This window comes from Epinephelus lanceolatus, chromosome 18 (genome assembly GCF_041903045.1).
Source record: "Epinephelus lanceolatus isolate andai-2023 chromosome 18, ASM4190304v1, whole genome shotgun sequence".
NCBI lineage: Eukaryota > Metazoa > Chordata > Actinopteri > Perciformes > Serranidae > Epinephelus > Epinephelus lanceolatus.
Window position 1 is genome coordinate 27,772,531 of NC_135751.1, and position 18,872 is coordinate 27,791,402.

The 18,872-nt window shown below is 42.5% G+C and overlaps 1 protein-coding gene across 9 annotated transcripts in view; it reads left to right on the forward strand.

Annotated features, from left to right (window-relative positions):
• The window catches only part of tnrc6c1 (trinucleotide repeat containing adaptor 6C1), a 60,523-nt gene that overhangs the window by 14,521 nt on the left and 27,130 nt on the right, over positions 1 to 18,872 (forward strand). For 8 of the 9 annotated variants that reach the window (XM_033645711.2, XM_078161345.1, XM_033645714.2 and 5 more), the window contains one exon: positions 15,817 to 16,170. The exons of the other annotated variant lie outside the window; for it this stretch is intronic. In XM_033645711.2, coding sequence (XP_033501602.2) covers positions 15,817 to 16,170 — 354 coding nt within the window. The remainder of the gene's footprint in view (positions 1 to 15,816; positions 16,171 to 18,872) is intronic. 9 annotated transcript variants of the gene reach the window in all.

Below are 18,872 nucleotides of genomic sequence, written 5' to 3' on the forward strand. Positions count from 1 at the left end.
CAGAGATGCAGAAAATTCTCTAGAGCTCATTTCAAATCAAAGAATATTTATAAATATAATTGTGATGCCAAAGAAGTGAGTGTTATTTTACTTTTAATGACTGTAGACTAATGGCTCATTCACCATAAAAAAGACCATAAAAACAATAGATTGTCAAAAAATCCCATTTGTGACATAATGAGTGACTAATCAACTAAGAGAGGCAGATTGTATCTGAAACTAATGAAGGGTACATTGGGAACTAATTAGGAGAACAGGGCTAGTGTGTAGGCTGAATAAACAGGCCTCCATACATGGGAGATCTCCAGGAAGACCCCGAGCTCCATAGTAACACTACACCACCTCCTGTCTAGTCTAGCAGAGAGGCCCACTCTGGGACCAGCAGGAGGGAAAAGGGAGCAGAAGAAGAAGGTGGGCTGTGAGGAGAGAGATGGCATGAATTGTTGTAGTTACATTTGTGCAAAGTGCAGGGAGGCGGCTGCTAAAACACGGCGCCTTTGGTTGATTTGAGAGAGCTAGAAAAGGGCATGCAAGAGCAGAAGAAACAGACGGAGCCATGTGAAACTGTGAGAATGTACGCCAGTTTCCTGTTTGCCGGCACAGCTGAGGGGGCCCTTTGTAGGATACTTCTACTGGCTCACTTCTCAGACACACACTCTCACTCCAGCAGTCCCCTTCTATGACAGGCACACACCAGCAGCATATGTACATCGTGTGCTTGTGCAAACACACATATGGTTTTACTCATATAGTTTTACATTGCTGCTTCCAACTACTACACAGAGCCCTCTGCTTTACTAAGTCACACTGAGAATGTTATAAACTTCAGTAGGAAACCTTCACCTAGAAGGGTGCTTTCACGCCATCCAAGTGGACTTCGATTCTTTTCATTTTGTGGGTTTAAAGCAAAATAGACCAGCCACAGGATCCTATGATAGGAGGTATGTGACTTTAGCATTAACAAAGGCTGAGCTACTTTTAAATCCATCTCCTCACTGTCGACTCTTCAGGAAGTTATTTCATAAGAGATCTGACCTATAAATTTATGTTAATATGTATATATTATGATATATATTTCTACATATTTATGGTGGCACAGGAGTGCAGTGGTCAGCACTGTCGCCTCACAGCAAGAGGTTCAAATTTGCTGTCCCTTTTGCGCGGACTTTGCATGTTCTCCCTGTGTCAGAGTGGGTTTTCTGCGGGTGTACCAGCTTCCTCCCACAGTCCAAAGACATGCAGGTTAGGTTAATGGGTGCCTGTAGGTGTGAATGTGGTTGTGAATGGTTGCCTGCCTCCACGTGTCAGCCCTGTGATAGTCTGGCGACCTGTCCACGGTGTACCCCGCTTCTCGCTCAATGTCATACTCTCAAGTCAGGTACACAGCCTCTAAATGGTTGAAGCCTCTTGGATGAGAGGTGAAACGTCTTCAAGAAACTCAAGCAAGTCCAGTACCTACGATGTAGCACTTAAGATTACCCTGACCTGGATGACTGAGAATCTTCACTAACATGTCGACCCCAGAGTTAACTTTTCTTATGTCCAGCACGTCAGATTTATTGCATCAGTCCTTTTCAGCTCTTGGCTATTTTTAGGTAACGTTACATTAGACATCACATTAATTTTTTACCTGCCCGATCAGACAACACAGTTTACTTGCCTTGGGAAAATGGGCAAACGTTAACGCCAAACCGTGGTTGAGCTTGTGTCCTACTGCATATATTTTGCCAGTTCTTCATTAGAAGTGAGTGAAACAGTGACCACTCAGTAACCATCCCTCCATAATAGTATCATAACAGATCCTCTTGTCCGTCCTCTTTCCACATGGTCATCATTGTTCATGAAATAATGTCAAGTAGCCGTCCCAACACATTATGATTTATTACTTTGTGTGCAGTTTGTGACACCAGAGCAGATGAATAAACACATGGGCCGTAGTCAAGTGCAGCAGGACTTCCTGTCAGTTACCAAATTAAATCACTGATGATACATGATGACAGTCCCCAAACACTCCACGTAACCTCATGCTTGGTTCATGTATAGAAACATGCTCGAAACACAAATCAGACCAGAGCTGAAACACTGTTGGCACCAATGTGTATTTTTTCCCTTGGTTTGTACCAAATGAACTGAACTACGGGTGTGAAAGCACCTTTAAAATAAACATGTAGCATACATCTGCTGATGCATAAATGTTTACACTTAAAACCCACATGCTAATAAAGGCTGGTAGCATTCATGTTGCTTTTATTCACTCAATATAGGTCATCGTCTCAGTAGAGCCAAACTTTGATCTGTGTGTGTGTGTGTGTGTGTGTGCCAGGCAGCTTGTCATTTCCTATGTAGCTCCACAGCAGAGGCCTTCTGCCATCAACAAGCCGTACTGGAGTTAATTTCTAAGGGTTAATTAGCTATTGTGTCACTGTTCATGCTGCGCGTTTTTATCCCTATTAAAGACAGGACACAACATACATACACATCAAGGCGCACATTTACATAGTGCAATAAAAGATAACATTAATATAAAGTAGTGTCGCGGCAGTAATTTCATAACAGATTAATTTGCCGTTTCACATTCGCTTAATTACGCCCAGCGCTTTGTGTTGGAGAGTCATAAATTGCGGTGTGATCAGGAGGGAATTTATACCAGTGTGCCGCTTGTCACCGTCACCGCCTCTTCTACATGTCTCATCCCAAGGAGCGTGGCTTAAATGGATGCAGCAGTGCGGTGGCGATGATAAACCACATTTTAAAGAGCAACAGGGGGAACGGCTGGATTTTTGCTGCTGTGTAGTGTTACACCATAAATTATGCACATGAGCTTATAAGTCATTAAATGTCTTTTCAGGGAGGGTACAGAGTAATCTGAAGGGCCACACAGATATTAAAGAGTGAAGTTAGTCTGGTGCCTCTGAATGACGGACAGTCTGGTTTCTCTTTTTACCAAACATGGAGGTTAGTAGGTCAGAAGTAGGGGTGTTACGAGAATTTCTGAAGGTGGCTGTAAAAGGAGCTGTGATGTGGAGACATGATATGTTAATTATGACAGAGGGAAGTTGGGTTGCAAAGGGGAAATCTGTAGTTATGCAAAGAACATCTAAAAATACAGTGTTTCAGACAAATGGACAATTTTTCAGTTTGAAAAAGGTTCAAGAGATACTGGTATTCCTACTGAGGATTTACTAAGTTTGAATAAAACAAAATATTTAATCATTAGGGTATCTTTAAGATGTAGCGCCATATGGCCAAAATCTTCTATTTAATGATATATATCAATAAACAGTGACTGTCTTGTAAATTCAAGTAATAAATGGTTGAAAAATATAATATGTAACTTTTCCACATTACAATCTATTTTTTTGTGCATTTAAAATATGATTTGTTGAGTCTGGTACTTAAATTATTCAAAACGTTTCCAACAATGTTCAAACTCAGAAAAAATCTGTAATTTTAAAGGACACTGTCCGTGTCATTTGGGCGCTGTTGTCTGCCAGAGGCTTTCATAAATTGACATTTTATTCAGTTTTAAGCCACATATTCACAATACACATTTTAGACCTTGTTTGTTTTTAACAGTATGTGTTAACCAGATGAAGGATTTTAGTCACCAGGCATCTGGATCTTTAGTTATCAGAGAAACAAGCTGAGCAAATGGTATCAGCAGCTCGGCTCCAGCCCCTGCCATTCCAAACACCATTGAAGAAACAATGAATTTTAATGTGAAACTGCTTTATTTAGTGTTTTTAGCTGTTTAAATCACTGGGTCCATTTGTTTTGGAGAGGAGGAGACTTCTATGGATAATTCGGCTCCCGGTTAAAACGTTCTGAACGTCTTAATCTTAAGTTATCAGAGAAAATTGTGGGCACACATTAGCAGGTGTTGGGCTAGCAGCTCCTCCGTGACAAGTCGAACAGTGTCGGAGAAACACTGATTTGTAATTCCCAAATGCTTTATTCAGTGTTTATACTGGTTTAAATCACTGGGTTTTTCTGTTCTGGAAAGGGAGAGACCTCTGCATAATAATTAAGCTCCTGGTAAAAACCTCCTGAACGATGAGCACTGGAGGAATCCAAACTGGGAGAGACTGACTGCAATGACATCATTGCTCAGTCCTTTGTATTGTTTTAAATGAGAGACCTCTAGTGGCAAAAAGTTACTTATTGTACGTTTTAAAATAACTATACCAATGCATCGCATTTGATTATTTTCCTGTATTTTAAATTTCCAAACAAACAATAAAACAACTGAATCACATGCGACGACGCTTGAGTTTAAAACAAAAGACTCAAAACAGTAGAAGTTCTTTCCAATGAAAGCTCGAAAGTTCATGAAAACAATATGTGTCACAAGTTTCTGTATTTACAACTTTACTCTTGTCCTCCATGTCTGCCCAAATTATGTTGCTGTCAAGGCAACTGGATTTGTGAGATCACAAGATCACGCAAGACTCCAGCCCTACATAGCCTGAATAGCTAGTATTGCCAAATCTCTGCAGGTGGACACATTTCCAGTAGCACAGTGTACTGTCCTATCGCCCAACCCTAGTAAGACGTGTGTGACATTCCTCTCTGTGAAAAAAAACTGCAGCGTTTTGCAGTTTCTGTATGAAGCAAATATTGCGGTTTCAATCATTTTTCAATGAGTTGTGTCGGCCCCTGCGGTCGCTGCCCAGGTCAGGAGGACAGGACGTTCCACTGTCTTTCACACATCACTTCCTCTAAATCATAACAGACAGTGGAATCTGGTCCGCCCGCAGCTGTTGGCACAAAAGGCCAGGGACATGGGAGCGATGAGTCTAGAGAAGCTGTCTGTCTGTCTGTCTTCCACCTGTCTTCTTAGAGCAGGGACATAAAGACAAACTGTCCTCTAATCTGTCGTCGGACTCTTACAGTGATTCCTCTGCATGTTGAAATTAGTCCTGCCTAGAAACACATCAAAAGATGAGCACGAATGTCGCTGGTGAGAGTAACCAGTGTTGACTTACTGTACAGTATATTATACCACTCAGGTGTATGATTATGTGGCACCATTCAGATATCTAGTTACCATTTGATAAATGCTCTGACCTACATAGCCTTGTATTTTTCACGCTGTGCTATCAGGCATCAAGTGCTTTTAAATAGCATTTTTGTCTGTGCTGAATGTGTTGCAGCAAGGGAGGGCTTTCCCTCTTAACTACAATGTCATATTTATTCACTTCTAATTAAGCCCTTTAATCTTCTCTCTTGTGAGGCTCGCTGCTCACATTTTAAAGCCCACAGGAGGAAAGACACAGAGAACCCTAAAGACATGCCTCCCTTCCTCGCTCGTGATTCGTTGATAGTCTTTCTGCTGCCTCCTCTTTAATAGATGTCTGATAAGGATCTAGTAATTTCCATGTTTCCTTTTCGCTTCAATTACAGTAGTGTACTGTGACACTTTGGCAGCAACACCAGATACGCGATACACTTGAAATACAGGGAGCTAAAGAGAGGGAATGCATTATAGAGAATTGTCAGACTTGGGTGCACACGTTGAAAGGGCTGTAGATGCTTTTTTATTAAAGAAGAAGGGTTATTTTTGTATTTATGTATCTGTTTTTATTTAGTGTGAGTAGCTCAATCTGCATCCTCCAGATTCCTCTATTACTGTCCAGGGTGTACCCCACCTCTTGCCCAGGGTCAGCTGGGATAGGCTACAGCCCCCTTGTGCCCCCTAACAGGATAAGTGGTTACAGATAATGAATTAATGAATAAATTAATGAATGTTGCGCTGTTTATACCAGAGCTGATACTAACAATTATTTTCACTATTGATTAATCTGCCCATTATTTGCTCGATTAATTGTTCTGTCTATAAAATGTCAGAAAAAAATAAGGGCTGTCCCAAATACCATTTTATCTAAGATCACTTATCATTGTTAGTAATCAAACGCACATAATCAAAGCTGCAGACAGGGTTGGGGCTACTGAACATGATTCAGAAAGGACTCAGGAATTTTTCTGATCATGGATAAATTATAGGCCTACATAAGTGCTTGTAATAATAGCCTCCAAACCCAAGACAACACCTGAAAAAGCACCATGAAACAGAAGTGCAGAAACAGCGTACTAGCTCCAAATTCCCACCAAAGCGGCTCAGCTGTGTTGTTAAACCTGTTAATAACTGTTGGGTAAAGTTAGCCCTGTCACTGTGTGTTTGGGGCAGACTCACCAACGGTTTCCAATGCGTAGCTCTCATGATGAACACAGATAGAAAGAGACAGCAGGGAAAGAAGGGGCTGAATGAAATAAGATTTTACCCATTTTAAATATTAAAAAAAAAAAAAAGTTAAAGTGAGGCAGGTAATGTTTATATAGTGTAGGGCTGCCACAAATAAATCAATGTATGGGAAACACTGACATTTATATTTATTTATAATTTCTTTATTGTCATTTTCCCCCACAAAAAAACAAATATCTGAATCCCAGAATTGAAAACTGAATATCTTCTGGCTGAACAGATATCCGTATACTCAAATATTTGGGTTCAGCCCTAAAAAAGAGTGAAACATGCCCAAGGTGACGTCTTCAGAAGGTGTTTTATCCAACAAACAGCCTCAAAAGTCCAAATCTTTTCAGTTTACGGTCAAGTATGACGAAGAAAAGCATCAAATTCTCACTTTTAAGAAGCATAAAACTAGGGATACACCGAATATTCGGTAACCGAATATATTCGGCCGAATATTGCAAAAAATCACACATTCAGTGGAATAAGTTAAAAGCAAGGCCGAATAATAGCGGCGTGTTTTGATAACGCAATCGTGACAGGTGGAGTAAAATGTCGGCAGTGTGGCGATCCGCCCGTCACGGCACTCACATTTACGACTAAAAATAGTTTTGAGCGAGCAAAATAGGCTTAAATCATTCAGCATGCTGTGCAAGCAGCCTACAGATTTCAACCAGCAGCAGAAACAAAAGGCGAATCCCATCGATTGTGGGTTGAACGGGGGTCACAGGCACAGACAGTAACTTAATGTATTCCAGTCAAATACGGCGGCCATCGGCTTACCGGCGAGGAGAAGTGGCTCCAATAATATCCACTTCTTGGCGTCATGGCTGCCCAGAAGTACCTGAACAGCCGAGCCAGCCGAACACAGGTATGTGACGTGTCAGAGGAGAAACGAGCCGTTCATGGCCCACAAACCTCACTGCACTTTAGGGACTGTTCTTTACTTATGAAGGGACTTGTCAGGAGAGGAGGGTGGCTGGTTGATTCTTATTTTATTTATTTATTTTATTTTGATCCCTCCATGTTCATCACTCATTGATGCTGTTTTTGAAGTATGAATAAGTCAGTAAGTAATTTATTCCATTGAAATATCATTGATGTATTATAAAAAAGTGATTTATCTTTTTATAAATGACAAAAGGCACATCTGCCTCATTTTCGCTGTGGTATCGTGATACTACTCAGAACCATGATATTTTCATTGGTATCATACTGTGGGTCCCAATATTGGTACCGTGACAACACTAATCTGGAGGGGGTTCATCTGCAAAAACTAATGAAAAACTTAACAACAATATTTGGTATTCGGTACTCGGTATTCAGCCAAGCGTTTAATATTATTCGGCTTCGGCTTCGAAATTTTCATTTCGGTGCATCCCTACATAAAACCAGCAGATGTTTGGCTTTTTTGCTTAAAAACAAACTATGTTTATTCGATTACCGAAGTACAACCTTGATTCCAGAAATGTTGGGACAGGGGCAAGAAAATACTGGAAGAGTTGTGGAATGCTCAGAAAACACCTGAAACATTTCACAGGTACACACCGATCGATTAATCGATAAACTAACTAGCGGTCCATTGTCCGACTAATCATTTGCAGCTCTAGTTTACACAGATTTCAGTCATTCTGTTAGGCAAAAGATCACGTCTATAGAACAATAGACTGTTGTGTGATAGAGGCCAGCGAACCTAGTTAGAGCAGAGGCATGCAGCATCTTACTGGACATTGAGCAACAGGGTTTAGAGGAACACGGTGTTCTTTGGGTAGTTTGTAAAAGCTTCATTCTGCCCATAACTTTCCTGATTAAAAGCTCAGCTATGGAAAGCTTATAAGCACTAACAAACTGGACTTGCACATGCGTATCTGTGTGCACTCCACCTGAGAGCGAGGCGATGCACTTCCATGGACGGAAAGCAGAGTCAGCACGGTGCTATTATTAAATCTCTAGGTAGACGTGCACTGATTGTATTGGAATCGGCAGTGATCCATCTCCCGAGCACTTTTACTCAGGTCCACATTTGAAGCTGTGCCAGTATTGTTAAATGGCGTGCGCTCTGCACAGTATTCAGATTTTCCAGCAAGAGGAAAATGCCACAACTTGTTGAAATACACGCTCATATGAGCAGCACCTTTTGTTGGCTGAGGGTCTTCAGTTGTACTGTCATGTTGTTATATATAAGGCAGCTTCAGTTTGTTATCAGTATGGGCCTGTCATAATAAGTATGGTATGAGCTTATATCATATACGGACAGCAGTGTATGGATATACACTGCCTGGCCAAAAAAAAAGTCACCACCAAAAAAAAGGTCATACACTCTAATATTTCGTTGGACCGCCGTCTTTAGCTTTGATTACGGCACGCATTCGCTGTGGCATTGTTTCGATAAGCTTCTGCAATGTCACAAGATTTATTTCCATCCAGTGTTGCATTAATTTTTCACCAAGATCTTGCATTGATGATGGTAGAGTCTGACCGCTGTGCAAAGCCTTCTCCAGCACATCCCAAAGATTCTCAATGGGGTTAAGGTCTGGACTCTGTGGTGGCCAATCCATGTGTGAAAATGATGTCTCATGCTCCCTGAACCAGTCTTTCACAATTTGAGCCCGATGAATCCTGGCATTGTCATCTTGGAATATGCCCGTACCATCAGGGAAGAAAAAATCCATTGATGGAATAACCTGGTCATTCAGTATATTCAGGTAGTCAGCTGACCTCATTCTTTGAGCACATACTGTTGCTGAACCTAGACCTGACCAACTGCAGCAACCCCAGATCATAACACTGCCCCCACAGGCTTGTACAGTAGGCACTAGGCATGATGGGTGCATCACTTCATCTGCCTCTCTTCTTACCCTGATGCGCCCATCACTCTGGAACAGGGTAAATCTGGACTCATCAGACCACATGACCTTCTTCCATTGCTCCAGAGTCCAATCTTTATGCTCCCTAGCAAATTGAAGCCTTTTTTTCCGGTTAGCCTCACTGATTAGTGGTTTTCTTAAGGCTACACAGCTGTTCAGTCCCAATCCCTTGAGTTCCCTTCGCATTGTGCGTGTGGAAATGCTCTTACTTTCACTATTAAACATAGCCCTGAGTTCTACTGTTGTTTTTCTTCGATTTGATCTCACCAAACGTTTAAGTGATCGCCGATCACGATCACTGAGGATTTTTTTCCGGCCACATTTCTTCCTTGAAGACGATGGGTCCCCACTATCCTTCCAGTTTTTAATAATGCGTTGGACAGTTCTTAACCCAATTTTAGTAGTTTCTGCAATCTCCTTAGATGTTTTCTCTGCTTGATGCATGCCAATGATTTGACCCTTCTCAAACAGACTAACATCTTTTCCACGACCACGGGATGTGTCTTTCGACATGGTTGTTTAGGAAATGAGAAGCAACTCATTGCACCAGTTGGGGTTAAATAACTTGTTGCCAGCTGAAAGATAATCGCCCATGCAGTAATTATCCAATAGGAGGCTCGTACCTATTTGCTTAGTTAAATCCAGGTGGCGACTTTTTTTTTGGCCAGGCAGTGTATGTTGTGTTTACAAACATATGTGTGTTTGTCATCAGAGTGTCACCAACATTTTAGCCAACAGCAACAACAGAATAAACTGCAGGGATTTTCAGACCATTATAAGACTTTAACAGCGTAACGTTAGCTTACTGATACACTACTTACTACATCTGGACTTTTAGAATAGAAAGAGCACAATCCTCACTGTCGTAAGCTTGCCAACCCCTGGCAGTGAGCCAAAACGTCTGTTGTTTGTAGTTTTACCCTCCAAGAACTCCGTAAATTAACCAGCAAACCGCACAGCTCCCAGGCTGTCCATCCCAAGGAGCCAACTGCACCACACAGGCTGGATTACGGAGGTAACGACGGCGTTATCAGAACTTTACTCATCTATTAGTTGCAAGAGGGGGCTTTTTTTTTCTGTTAGCCAGACTTAATAGTTTTGGGCTACTTCTAATAAGGTACTATAATTTTTTAAATACTTTCTTGTATATATAATAAAAGGTATAAATTCCTTTTAAAGAATATGTAAAAAAAAAAAAAAAAAAATCATATTCCAATTCTTCTGTCCGAACACTTTAAAGAATTAAAATAATAATAATAGTAATGCATTTTATTTATAGGCGCCTTTCAAAGCACTCAAGGACACCTTACAGGACACAAGCAGCAACGTGTCCATAGATCATAAAACCAAACAATTCTGTGATCTATAATAAAGATTAATAAAATGACTGGACAAAAATCATGATTATAAATATTAGGTATCATCATCATTGCAAGTCTCAATATGTGTGTCACCATTAAGTCAGACCGAATATACCAGCTTGAAAAGATGTGTTTTCAGACGGGATTTGAAAGTGGAAAGGGAGGCAATATTGCGAATGTCGGAGGTGGGAGGGCAGAACGGCTGAAGGCTGTAGAACCCATGGTGGTCAAGCGGGCAGATGGTGATGTGAGATGGACTGCAGAAGAGGATCTAAGAGTACAGGAGTTTAGATATGAAGGAGTTCAGACAGGTAGGAAGGGGCTTCATTAAAGTACATTGTCCTTTAAAAGGATGTGCTTGCACTATTATGCTGTCATGTTATCACAATACTAGTGGCATAAAATGGTCTCAAAATGGCAATAATAATGTTTAACCTGATTATTTCTGGAACAGTATATTGTCCAACAAAATTAGTTATCCTGATAGTATAACAAGTACTTTAAATAGTGCTTGCATGGGCCAGTCTTCCTAAGAAAACATGAGGTTCTCCTGTGGGTCCTGAGCTGTTGCTATCTGTGGACCTCCACTCATAAAGTTCACACACAGAGGGATCCTTTATCTTCAAGGTCATGTGGCTTGTTTTTCTTCTCTCCCCCGAGAGGGAGACAGAAGGGAGCATCGGTGCTCTCCACCCTCTCCTCTTTTTTCCACCTACCTTCAACTCTCCAATATCTTGCCAGACAGCCCCCCCCCCCCCCCCCCCCCCCACCCCCACCTCTAGGTCTTAAACAGTCAGGGTAGCACACTATCATCTTTTCTCCCATAAAATTAAGACCCCTTTAAAGTGGAAAATGGAATGTCTTCCTCTGCGTGAAGCGCACACAGCCCCAAGGCCACGGTTTGATGTGCATCTTTGATGAACTGGGAATTCTCCTGTGCACTTGCACAGCTGAGGACTGTGTTTTTGCAAATAGGCTGTCAGAGCAAGTGACTTAGATCTCTTCTTACTCTGTTTCATTTTTCTCCGCAAAGCGCTGCCTTGTGAGACTCGTGCTTAATAAGCCACACCTTACGGATGCCAGAAGTGTTTACTTGTTTGTTTTTGTCTCCCGATCCCCCTCCTAACCTGATTCATCTATGACACGATTGTAAATATTAGAAATTTAGCTTTAATGCGTCAGTCACTAAATGTCCAGGGCTCGTGCCATTGTGTTAAGACAAATCCAGCGCAGCGTGGCATACTATAGGAAAATAGTGTTCTAATTGTAAGCGGATTTAGACCCAAGCTGGTTTCAGGCAGTGAGACTGGAGCTCACAGTGGAGCGTGCAAGGGGGTGGAGACTGTCTTATACACACACACACACACACACACACACACCATTCTCTTCATCACTTACCCTCTCTGCTCTACCTCCTTCCCTTCCTCCTGTACGTCAGCTCTCTCTTTCGCTCTCCCTCCCTCCCCCTCCTCGTCTCCTCCCTCTGATTGGCCGACGGAGCAGCCAGCCAGCTTCCCCCTTCCCCCAGCTTCCAGAAGAATCTACGTCACACATCAGAGAGTCCCAGCTGTATAACGATCGCCTTCATAACTATTATTATACATAGTGGCACAACCACAAAGTCCTGTTTTTAAGAGGAAATCACCTCTTAAAAATCAGCGGGGAGAACTGGCTGGGAATTGTCTGCCGCCCCTAATAGAGTAATAATGACAAGAGGATAATAGTAGATCACAGTGAATGAAGGAGAGAGGGAGAGGAGAGCATGGGAAGGTGGGGAGGGATGAAGCACAAGAGCGGAGAGGAAATGGAGCAGATGTAGAGAAATCCGATGAGAGGCGAGCTCCAGCTCTCGAGCTTCCCCCCTGATTCCTGAGCTGCAGGGAGAGGGAGACACGCAGACAGATGCGGGTGAAACAGGATCAGACCGACCAGACGGTGGTTGCAGCCCATAGAGGGGATGCGGTACTGGAGGCAAAAATGACTTAGGAAACCCCCGACCCCCCCACACATGCATGACAGACATAAACATACACAGAAAAATGAGAAGTAATTGTCTGTTACATGTGAGCGAACATGTCTGTCAGTATTTACAAGGTTGTGTGAACGTATATTCCACGACACCATCCTGTCCTCTCCCCTCAGTGTGGGCCTCAGCATTACATAACTCTTTGTTTTTGTGTGTGTCGGGGCTGGCCGCATGTGTGCGAGTTATTCATTGCTTCACTGCACACACTCGGGACGGCAGCCAGTGGCGAAGCACTGCTCTTTATAACTCATTTAGGCCACACAAAGATTTTCTTTTTCTTTTGGTTGCTGCCTTGACAAGTTTTTTTTCTTCCTTCCTTTTCCGTCCTCCTGTATTTTATTACCAGCGAGAACTCAAAATACCATTTTGGCCGAGTGCACACTGCGTCCCCATCAGCTGATGTTTGGGTTTGTTCTCGTGCAGTATGTGTAGGTTTTAAACACTTTTGTTGCATCCTGTTTACATTCTCGTTTACCAGCTTATTCTGTTATGTAATGAAATGTACTGAGGCGATTATCCGGTGTGCTTTGTGTCCCATGATGCATCTCACCCAGCAGCAGCTCTGTGACCCCGAGCTGATCATCCTGTTTGACTTAGTGGTGACCTCTAACCCTGTACTTCCTCATTCACCTACAGTTTATTAGCCTGCTGAGGGCTTTACACTTGACAGCTTTGGCTCCTGTTTTTTGGCAATATTTAGAAAGGAAATTAAGTCACATTTATTGATTACAGTGTGCAAAATTTCATATTACAGTCATGGTAACCAAAATTATCGCAGTGATTAGTATTACCAGGGTGTGAAAAGGTGCTGAAAATGTTCAAAAAGTACACATACACACTAGGGTTGCAGCGGTGTACCTGCGTCAATGTATACTGAGATATGAATATTGACGGTTATCATGTTTTTTACATCTGCTTATCTATTATATCTATTATATTATTTAGTTTATTTTTCAGAAGGGAGATTTTTTTCACATACTTTTTTTAATTTGTAAAAAAAACTTGTCTCAAGTTTCAATTATATTAATGTGTTTGTTCAACCCCAAAAAATATTTTAAAAGGTCATTGTAATTTGTAATAATCAACTGTGAAACCATGATATTTTCGGAGACCGTTATTGTACCATGAAAATCTAGTATCGTTGCAACCCTAATACACTAATACAAATAACATTTCAACACGTTTTAAATTGAAAACCACAATTAAAATTAGAGATACTATGCACTTTTTGCTTGCAATAAACACTATGTAAACATATAAAAACCGTGTCAAATATGCATTGATATTAAAGATGGCACCATGTGGCAATGCATGTTGGAGACTGTTGCTAACCTTGGTCGACGCTGGACTTTACTGTGAGTTTTTCAAAACGCGATAATCAAACATGGGTGTAATGCAAATTAAAATACGACACAGTAACACTAACTGTAAAGAATTTTACAGTGATTTATTGTGAAACCGATAACTGTTTCATTGGTAAAGTGGAGCTTGTCTTTAAAGCAGCTACAAACTGTGTTTTTATCAAATATTTATTTATGTGAGAGGCATCACTCATGGTGATGAACTTCTACAGAGAACTGTCAACCGAAACTGAAGCTCCCCTCATCTTTAGGGAGGTTTAATGTGAGTTTCAGTTCATGGTTTCGCTGTCTGGCCCGCAACTTTACTGTTTTGGTTTCTAATCGCTCTTGTGCTATTGGTTGTGGCCGCAACAGGCAACTGTTTGTAGTGAAAAAAGTGGTGAATATAGTGACACAGTTAGATGTTTTCCTCAGAAGTTTGTGAAAACCAAAAATCGAGCTAAAAGAGAGTGAATAGTGGACTTAAACTGGACTCCAAATGTATCATGTCTTTGCTTCGGCGCTGCAGAAGGTGTACACAAGTAGCTGTTTGCAAGTAAAGGCCCAGACACACCAAACCAACATCAAAGAATTAATGGCGATGAAGGTCTTACGTCGCCTGTGTCTCAGGAACATACCGCAAAGACTACAATGGCCACTTAGCACGTACGTTCTGCTTCTGTGTGAGTAGAAATAAATCTATACATCAGCAGGTGGCAGAAGTCAGTATTCATCATTAAAGAAGCAAAACTGGAAGAGCGACAGGACAGATTGCTAGTTAGCCAGTTAGCACATTAACAACACATATTTAATGTTCGCTAGCAAACTGCCGGAATCACAGTGATTCTACTCACCAGTGGGCTCTGTTGCAGATCCATCATGCTGAATAAGCCCAAAAACAGCCGACAAGGGCGACTAGTAACAACAATAAACTGAGCTGCAGATGCTCACTGACGGCCTGACATTGGCTGACCATCAGCTCAGTGTGTCAGAGCCCTAACAAGTTTAAATTTTCAATTTTATGTTCACACCTTGTTTCCACTGCCCCCAAGTGGCCAAAAAAAAATCAGTCATTGCATGTTTAAGAAAGATGAACACAGAAAAGTGTGTGTGTGTGTGTGTGTGTGTGTGTGAGAGAGAGAGAGAAAGTCACACTTTGTTGCTAAGGGTAACTAAAGCTAGTGGGACATGGGCACTTGGCTTCAGCAGCCACACGAGCAGTTAATAACTAACAGCTTTGGTAGAGCTCTGCGAGGTGATGATTTCAGGGGCCATAACCTGCCACAAACCATGAATAGCTTATGCTGATGGGGCTGAGCACTCTTTACAGTGCTGTCCTGATGGAGACAATAGCCCACAATAATGCAGCAGGCAGATCTCAGTCCATTATGTGGTACTTGACCTCTTCAACACTTCTAATCTGTGACCAGGCACCGTGGCAGACTGTGAAAGTTGTGTGTCTTGGCATCCCCAAGGCTGAAGGTTTATTACAGTACCACCCTGAGATTATTACAGTTCTTTGGTTCTCCAAAGAGCTGCCATGTGTTTAGACTGACCACTGCCTAGCATCAAAATTCAGCCAGCCAGGAGAGACGGCAAAGCTTGTGCATTTCTCCTCATTTGCCTTTCTGAATTTAACATGATGGTCCTCATCCAGAAGTGACCATGGCTTTAAAAAGATGCAGCGGAGGAAATGCTCAGCCACAGCAGCTTTTAGAAAAGACTAAAGCTATGCTGATGATTGGTTTTATTTTGTATATGCGCTAGGAAAGCAACTAACAGCAATCTAATGTTTTTTGGTTCTTTTTTAAAATGTAAAATATAATGACAAATCTGTAGTGTCTTTTTGCCTTATCAGTCAATAATTGTTTTGTCACTAGCGTGCGCTCAACTCTGCTTTTCCTAACGCTCCTTTCCCTCCCTCATCCCTGCATTTCTGCTCCCCACCACCACCACCACCCCCTCACCTTCACAGTGCCAGACTCTGCCAAGCTCGACCCCACCCCTCCTCTTCCCCCCGTCAACCCCAGTGCTGTCCCGTCTGTACCCCCAAGCAGTGGCAATGGCAAGCGCGCCCCCTCTGGAGGTCAGCCGCAGACAGCACAGCAGCCCCAGACTCTGCTCCAGCAGCGCTATCCGCCAAGAGAGGTGCCCCCACGCTTCCGCCAGCAGGAGCACAAGCAGCTGTTGAAGAGGGGCCAGCCTTTGCCCTCCGGGACTCTGCCTCTCACCACCACGGGACGTTCCGCCACTACTGAACCTGCAGCAGCAGTAGCCATACACTCCTCTCCCTCCTGCTCCTCTTCCTCCACAGCCAGCCTGCCTACAGGTCAGCCGAGACACACTGTTGGCAAATCACTATCTCTGAATCCTTTTTTTTTTTTTTTTTTTTGTTTTTGCAAAAGCTTTTCAGAGGGAGTGTAGTTTTATTTACATGTGGCAGTAGGGGTTGCTGCAGGAGAGGAGAAGGTTGTTGTGAATCACTGTCAGGGTACTGGTTGTCTGAGGTTGTCTTTACTGAGAGTACTGAGTGGAATTCAGTAACAAACAGGGTAGGTGTAAGCTGGGCAGACACTGTGCTTTATTAGTAGTCACACTACAAGCTAGATCTGTTCGATAATCACAAAAATCCAAAGCACAGTTGTTGTGGTCAATTTTTAGGTCACATTTATTTGCCATGATTACTCATTGACCTCGGAAACATCATGCATTTAAGACCTTCAAAATACTTTTTAACAGTGAATTATCTTGAACTTGAAAACAGATAAATGGAATAACATATAAACACATTGCAAGAGGAAAAGGGGAGAGCTTGTGCAAATGGCTGACAAGCTGTGGAGTAGGATTACTCTGAACAATGTGCATGGGAATGAATACAATATCTGTGAAAATATTTCTCACTTCTTTCCCTGTTGGTCTGAACAAGATGCTACATTTGCCAGTAGTCACTTTTTAGAAGTAAAAGGGAGAGGGTCTGAAAAGTTGCAAAGTCTAGCAAGTAAGTCACCACGGTGGGAACACTGAGTGCACCTCTGTAAAGGAAAGGGTACACTGGATTTAGAACACAAAACAAAACAAGAGCATAATTGCGAAATGGAATGCAGCAGAATTATCGTTTCATCTCAAACATCCTGTTTTCATGATTGTTGCAAGCCAAAGTTGTGATTGAAATTGAAATGAAATTATTTGCCCTGCACTGCTACAAGCGTTAAGGTACTGTGCATAACTTTTTATATATATCATTTTTTATTGCCAATAGGTGAACGGATTGTAATGTAACTTAAAAAACTGAGACCCCGGCCAACTTTCTCAGTTGCCTATAACAGCCTGTGGACTTACTTAAATGTTGAGGGCCTAATTTTCCAGGAAGATCCAAAAGATTTGATAAACCTTAGATAAGAAATCTTTTTCTGGCAGAAAGTCCTCAAGGCAAACTTCTCAGCTTCGCTACAGAGCTACAGTGAGCACCAGTAAGCTAACGTTAGCTAAGAAATGGAGTCTGCTCACATCAACAAAAAATAAGCACACACTACAACGCAGAGTCTACACAGCTGTGTTTCCGCAAAGTACATTTTGCAGCAGCAGCTTCACTTACCGCTGAGATTTGCGCTGGCTGAATTTGAGCTGTTACAGCTGCTGACTGAAGGTCCATCTCCGGGGATGCCTTCTGTGTTCCTCTGGCGGATGTAATCTCTGAGTGGAAAGACAGAGGGTGTGGTAACTATGATCTCATTTGTGATCTGATAAACAGTAAATTCATCAAATGTAGCATGCCATATCATGTTTTCAGTTAGTCTCTGTTGTGGCCAGATGGAGGTGCTCCGTCGTGGCTATAGAGAATGCTGACCACAGATCACCCAACAGCCTCAGAGAGAGGTGTCACTATAAACAGTTCTCTGAAAATTTTTTTTATCTCCACAACCAGATAACAAAAGCCTCACATAGGGTATATCTGTACACACGATGTCGTCATTCTCATTTACAACCCATCCTGACAGCTGTTTGACTTACATCAGCTGTGCCCAGGAGTGATGCACCTGTAGAGCACTGGGAAAGCACTTGCATCACAGGTGCTGCTGTTTATTTTCACTCTGCCTCTGCCTTACTGGGAATTAGAAACGGGGATAGAGGAATACAGAGGTAGAGGATGGAGAGTAAACACAGCTGGTTATCTCTGTATGTGTGTATTTTCCTCTCTGCGGCTCCGCATGTCACGGTAAACCAGGTTCTTGTGTTTTTCCGAGTGGTAAAGGTCTATTCTCTCTTTATGAAGTATGATGTGCACCTGGCACTTTTCATTGTCTGCGAGGGAAAACAGATTTTTACCATAAGTGTGTCTGAGCATCTTCCAATCTCTCTGATGCTGTTTGAATGCAGCGCTATCTCCATGGTGATGAGATGTTTACCCTTTCCTCCTTTCTTTCTCCTCCTCCTCCTCCTCCTCCCTCTCATCATCATCATCCTCCCACTCTCTGTTGAGCGTTGCTGACCAGCCCTACAGTATTTCCTGCCTTTGGAGGAGGAGCCGTGTAGAGCGAGCTAGTTGGCCGGGCGCCTCAGTGGGCCTGACCTGGCACTGATAGAAAGACCGAGTGAGAAGGAAAGAAAGAAAGAAAGAAGGAGAGAGCGAGCATGGCAGAGGTCCAGTACTGTGGGCTGAAGTGACTCATGGCTTACGGTAAAAGCTGCTGCTTCTCTCCGCCCCTCTCTGGCAGGCCTGCTCCGCTCTGCTTTTGCTCTCTGCGCGACTTTGAACTGACTGATCACATTAGGACAGACAGACAGACAGACAGACAGACAGACGGGAGGCCCTTCCAGACTGAGAGACAGATACTATAGTGGGAGATTTTTATATGTATACCTCGCTGAGCTGGTGCACAGAGAAGTTTTGCACATGAGCACCACACACTATCTCCCTTTACAATCTGTCTCTTCAATCATCTAATGTCTCGTTGAAAACATTCACAGGTTTAAAAAATATACAGCGTTATTCAGCATGCGTACAGAGCGCCACAGGTAGACCCGCCTCCA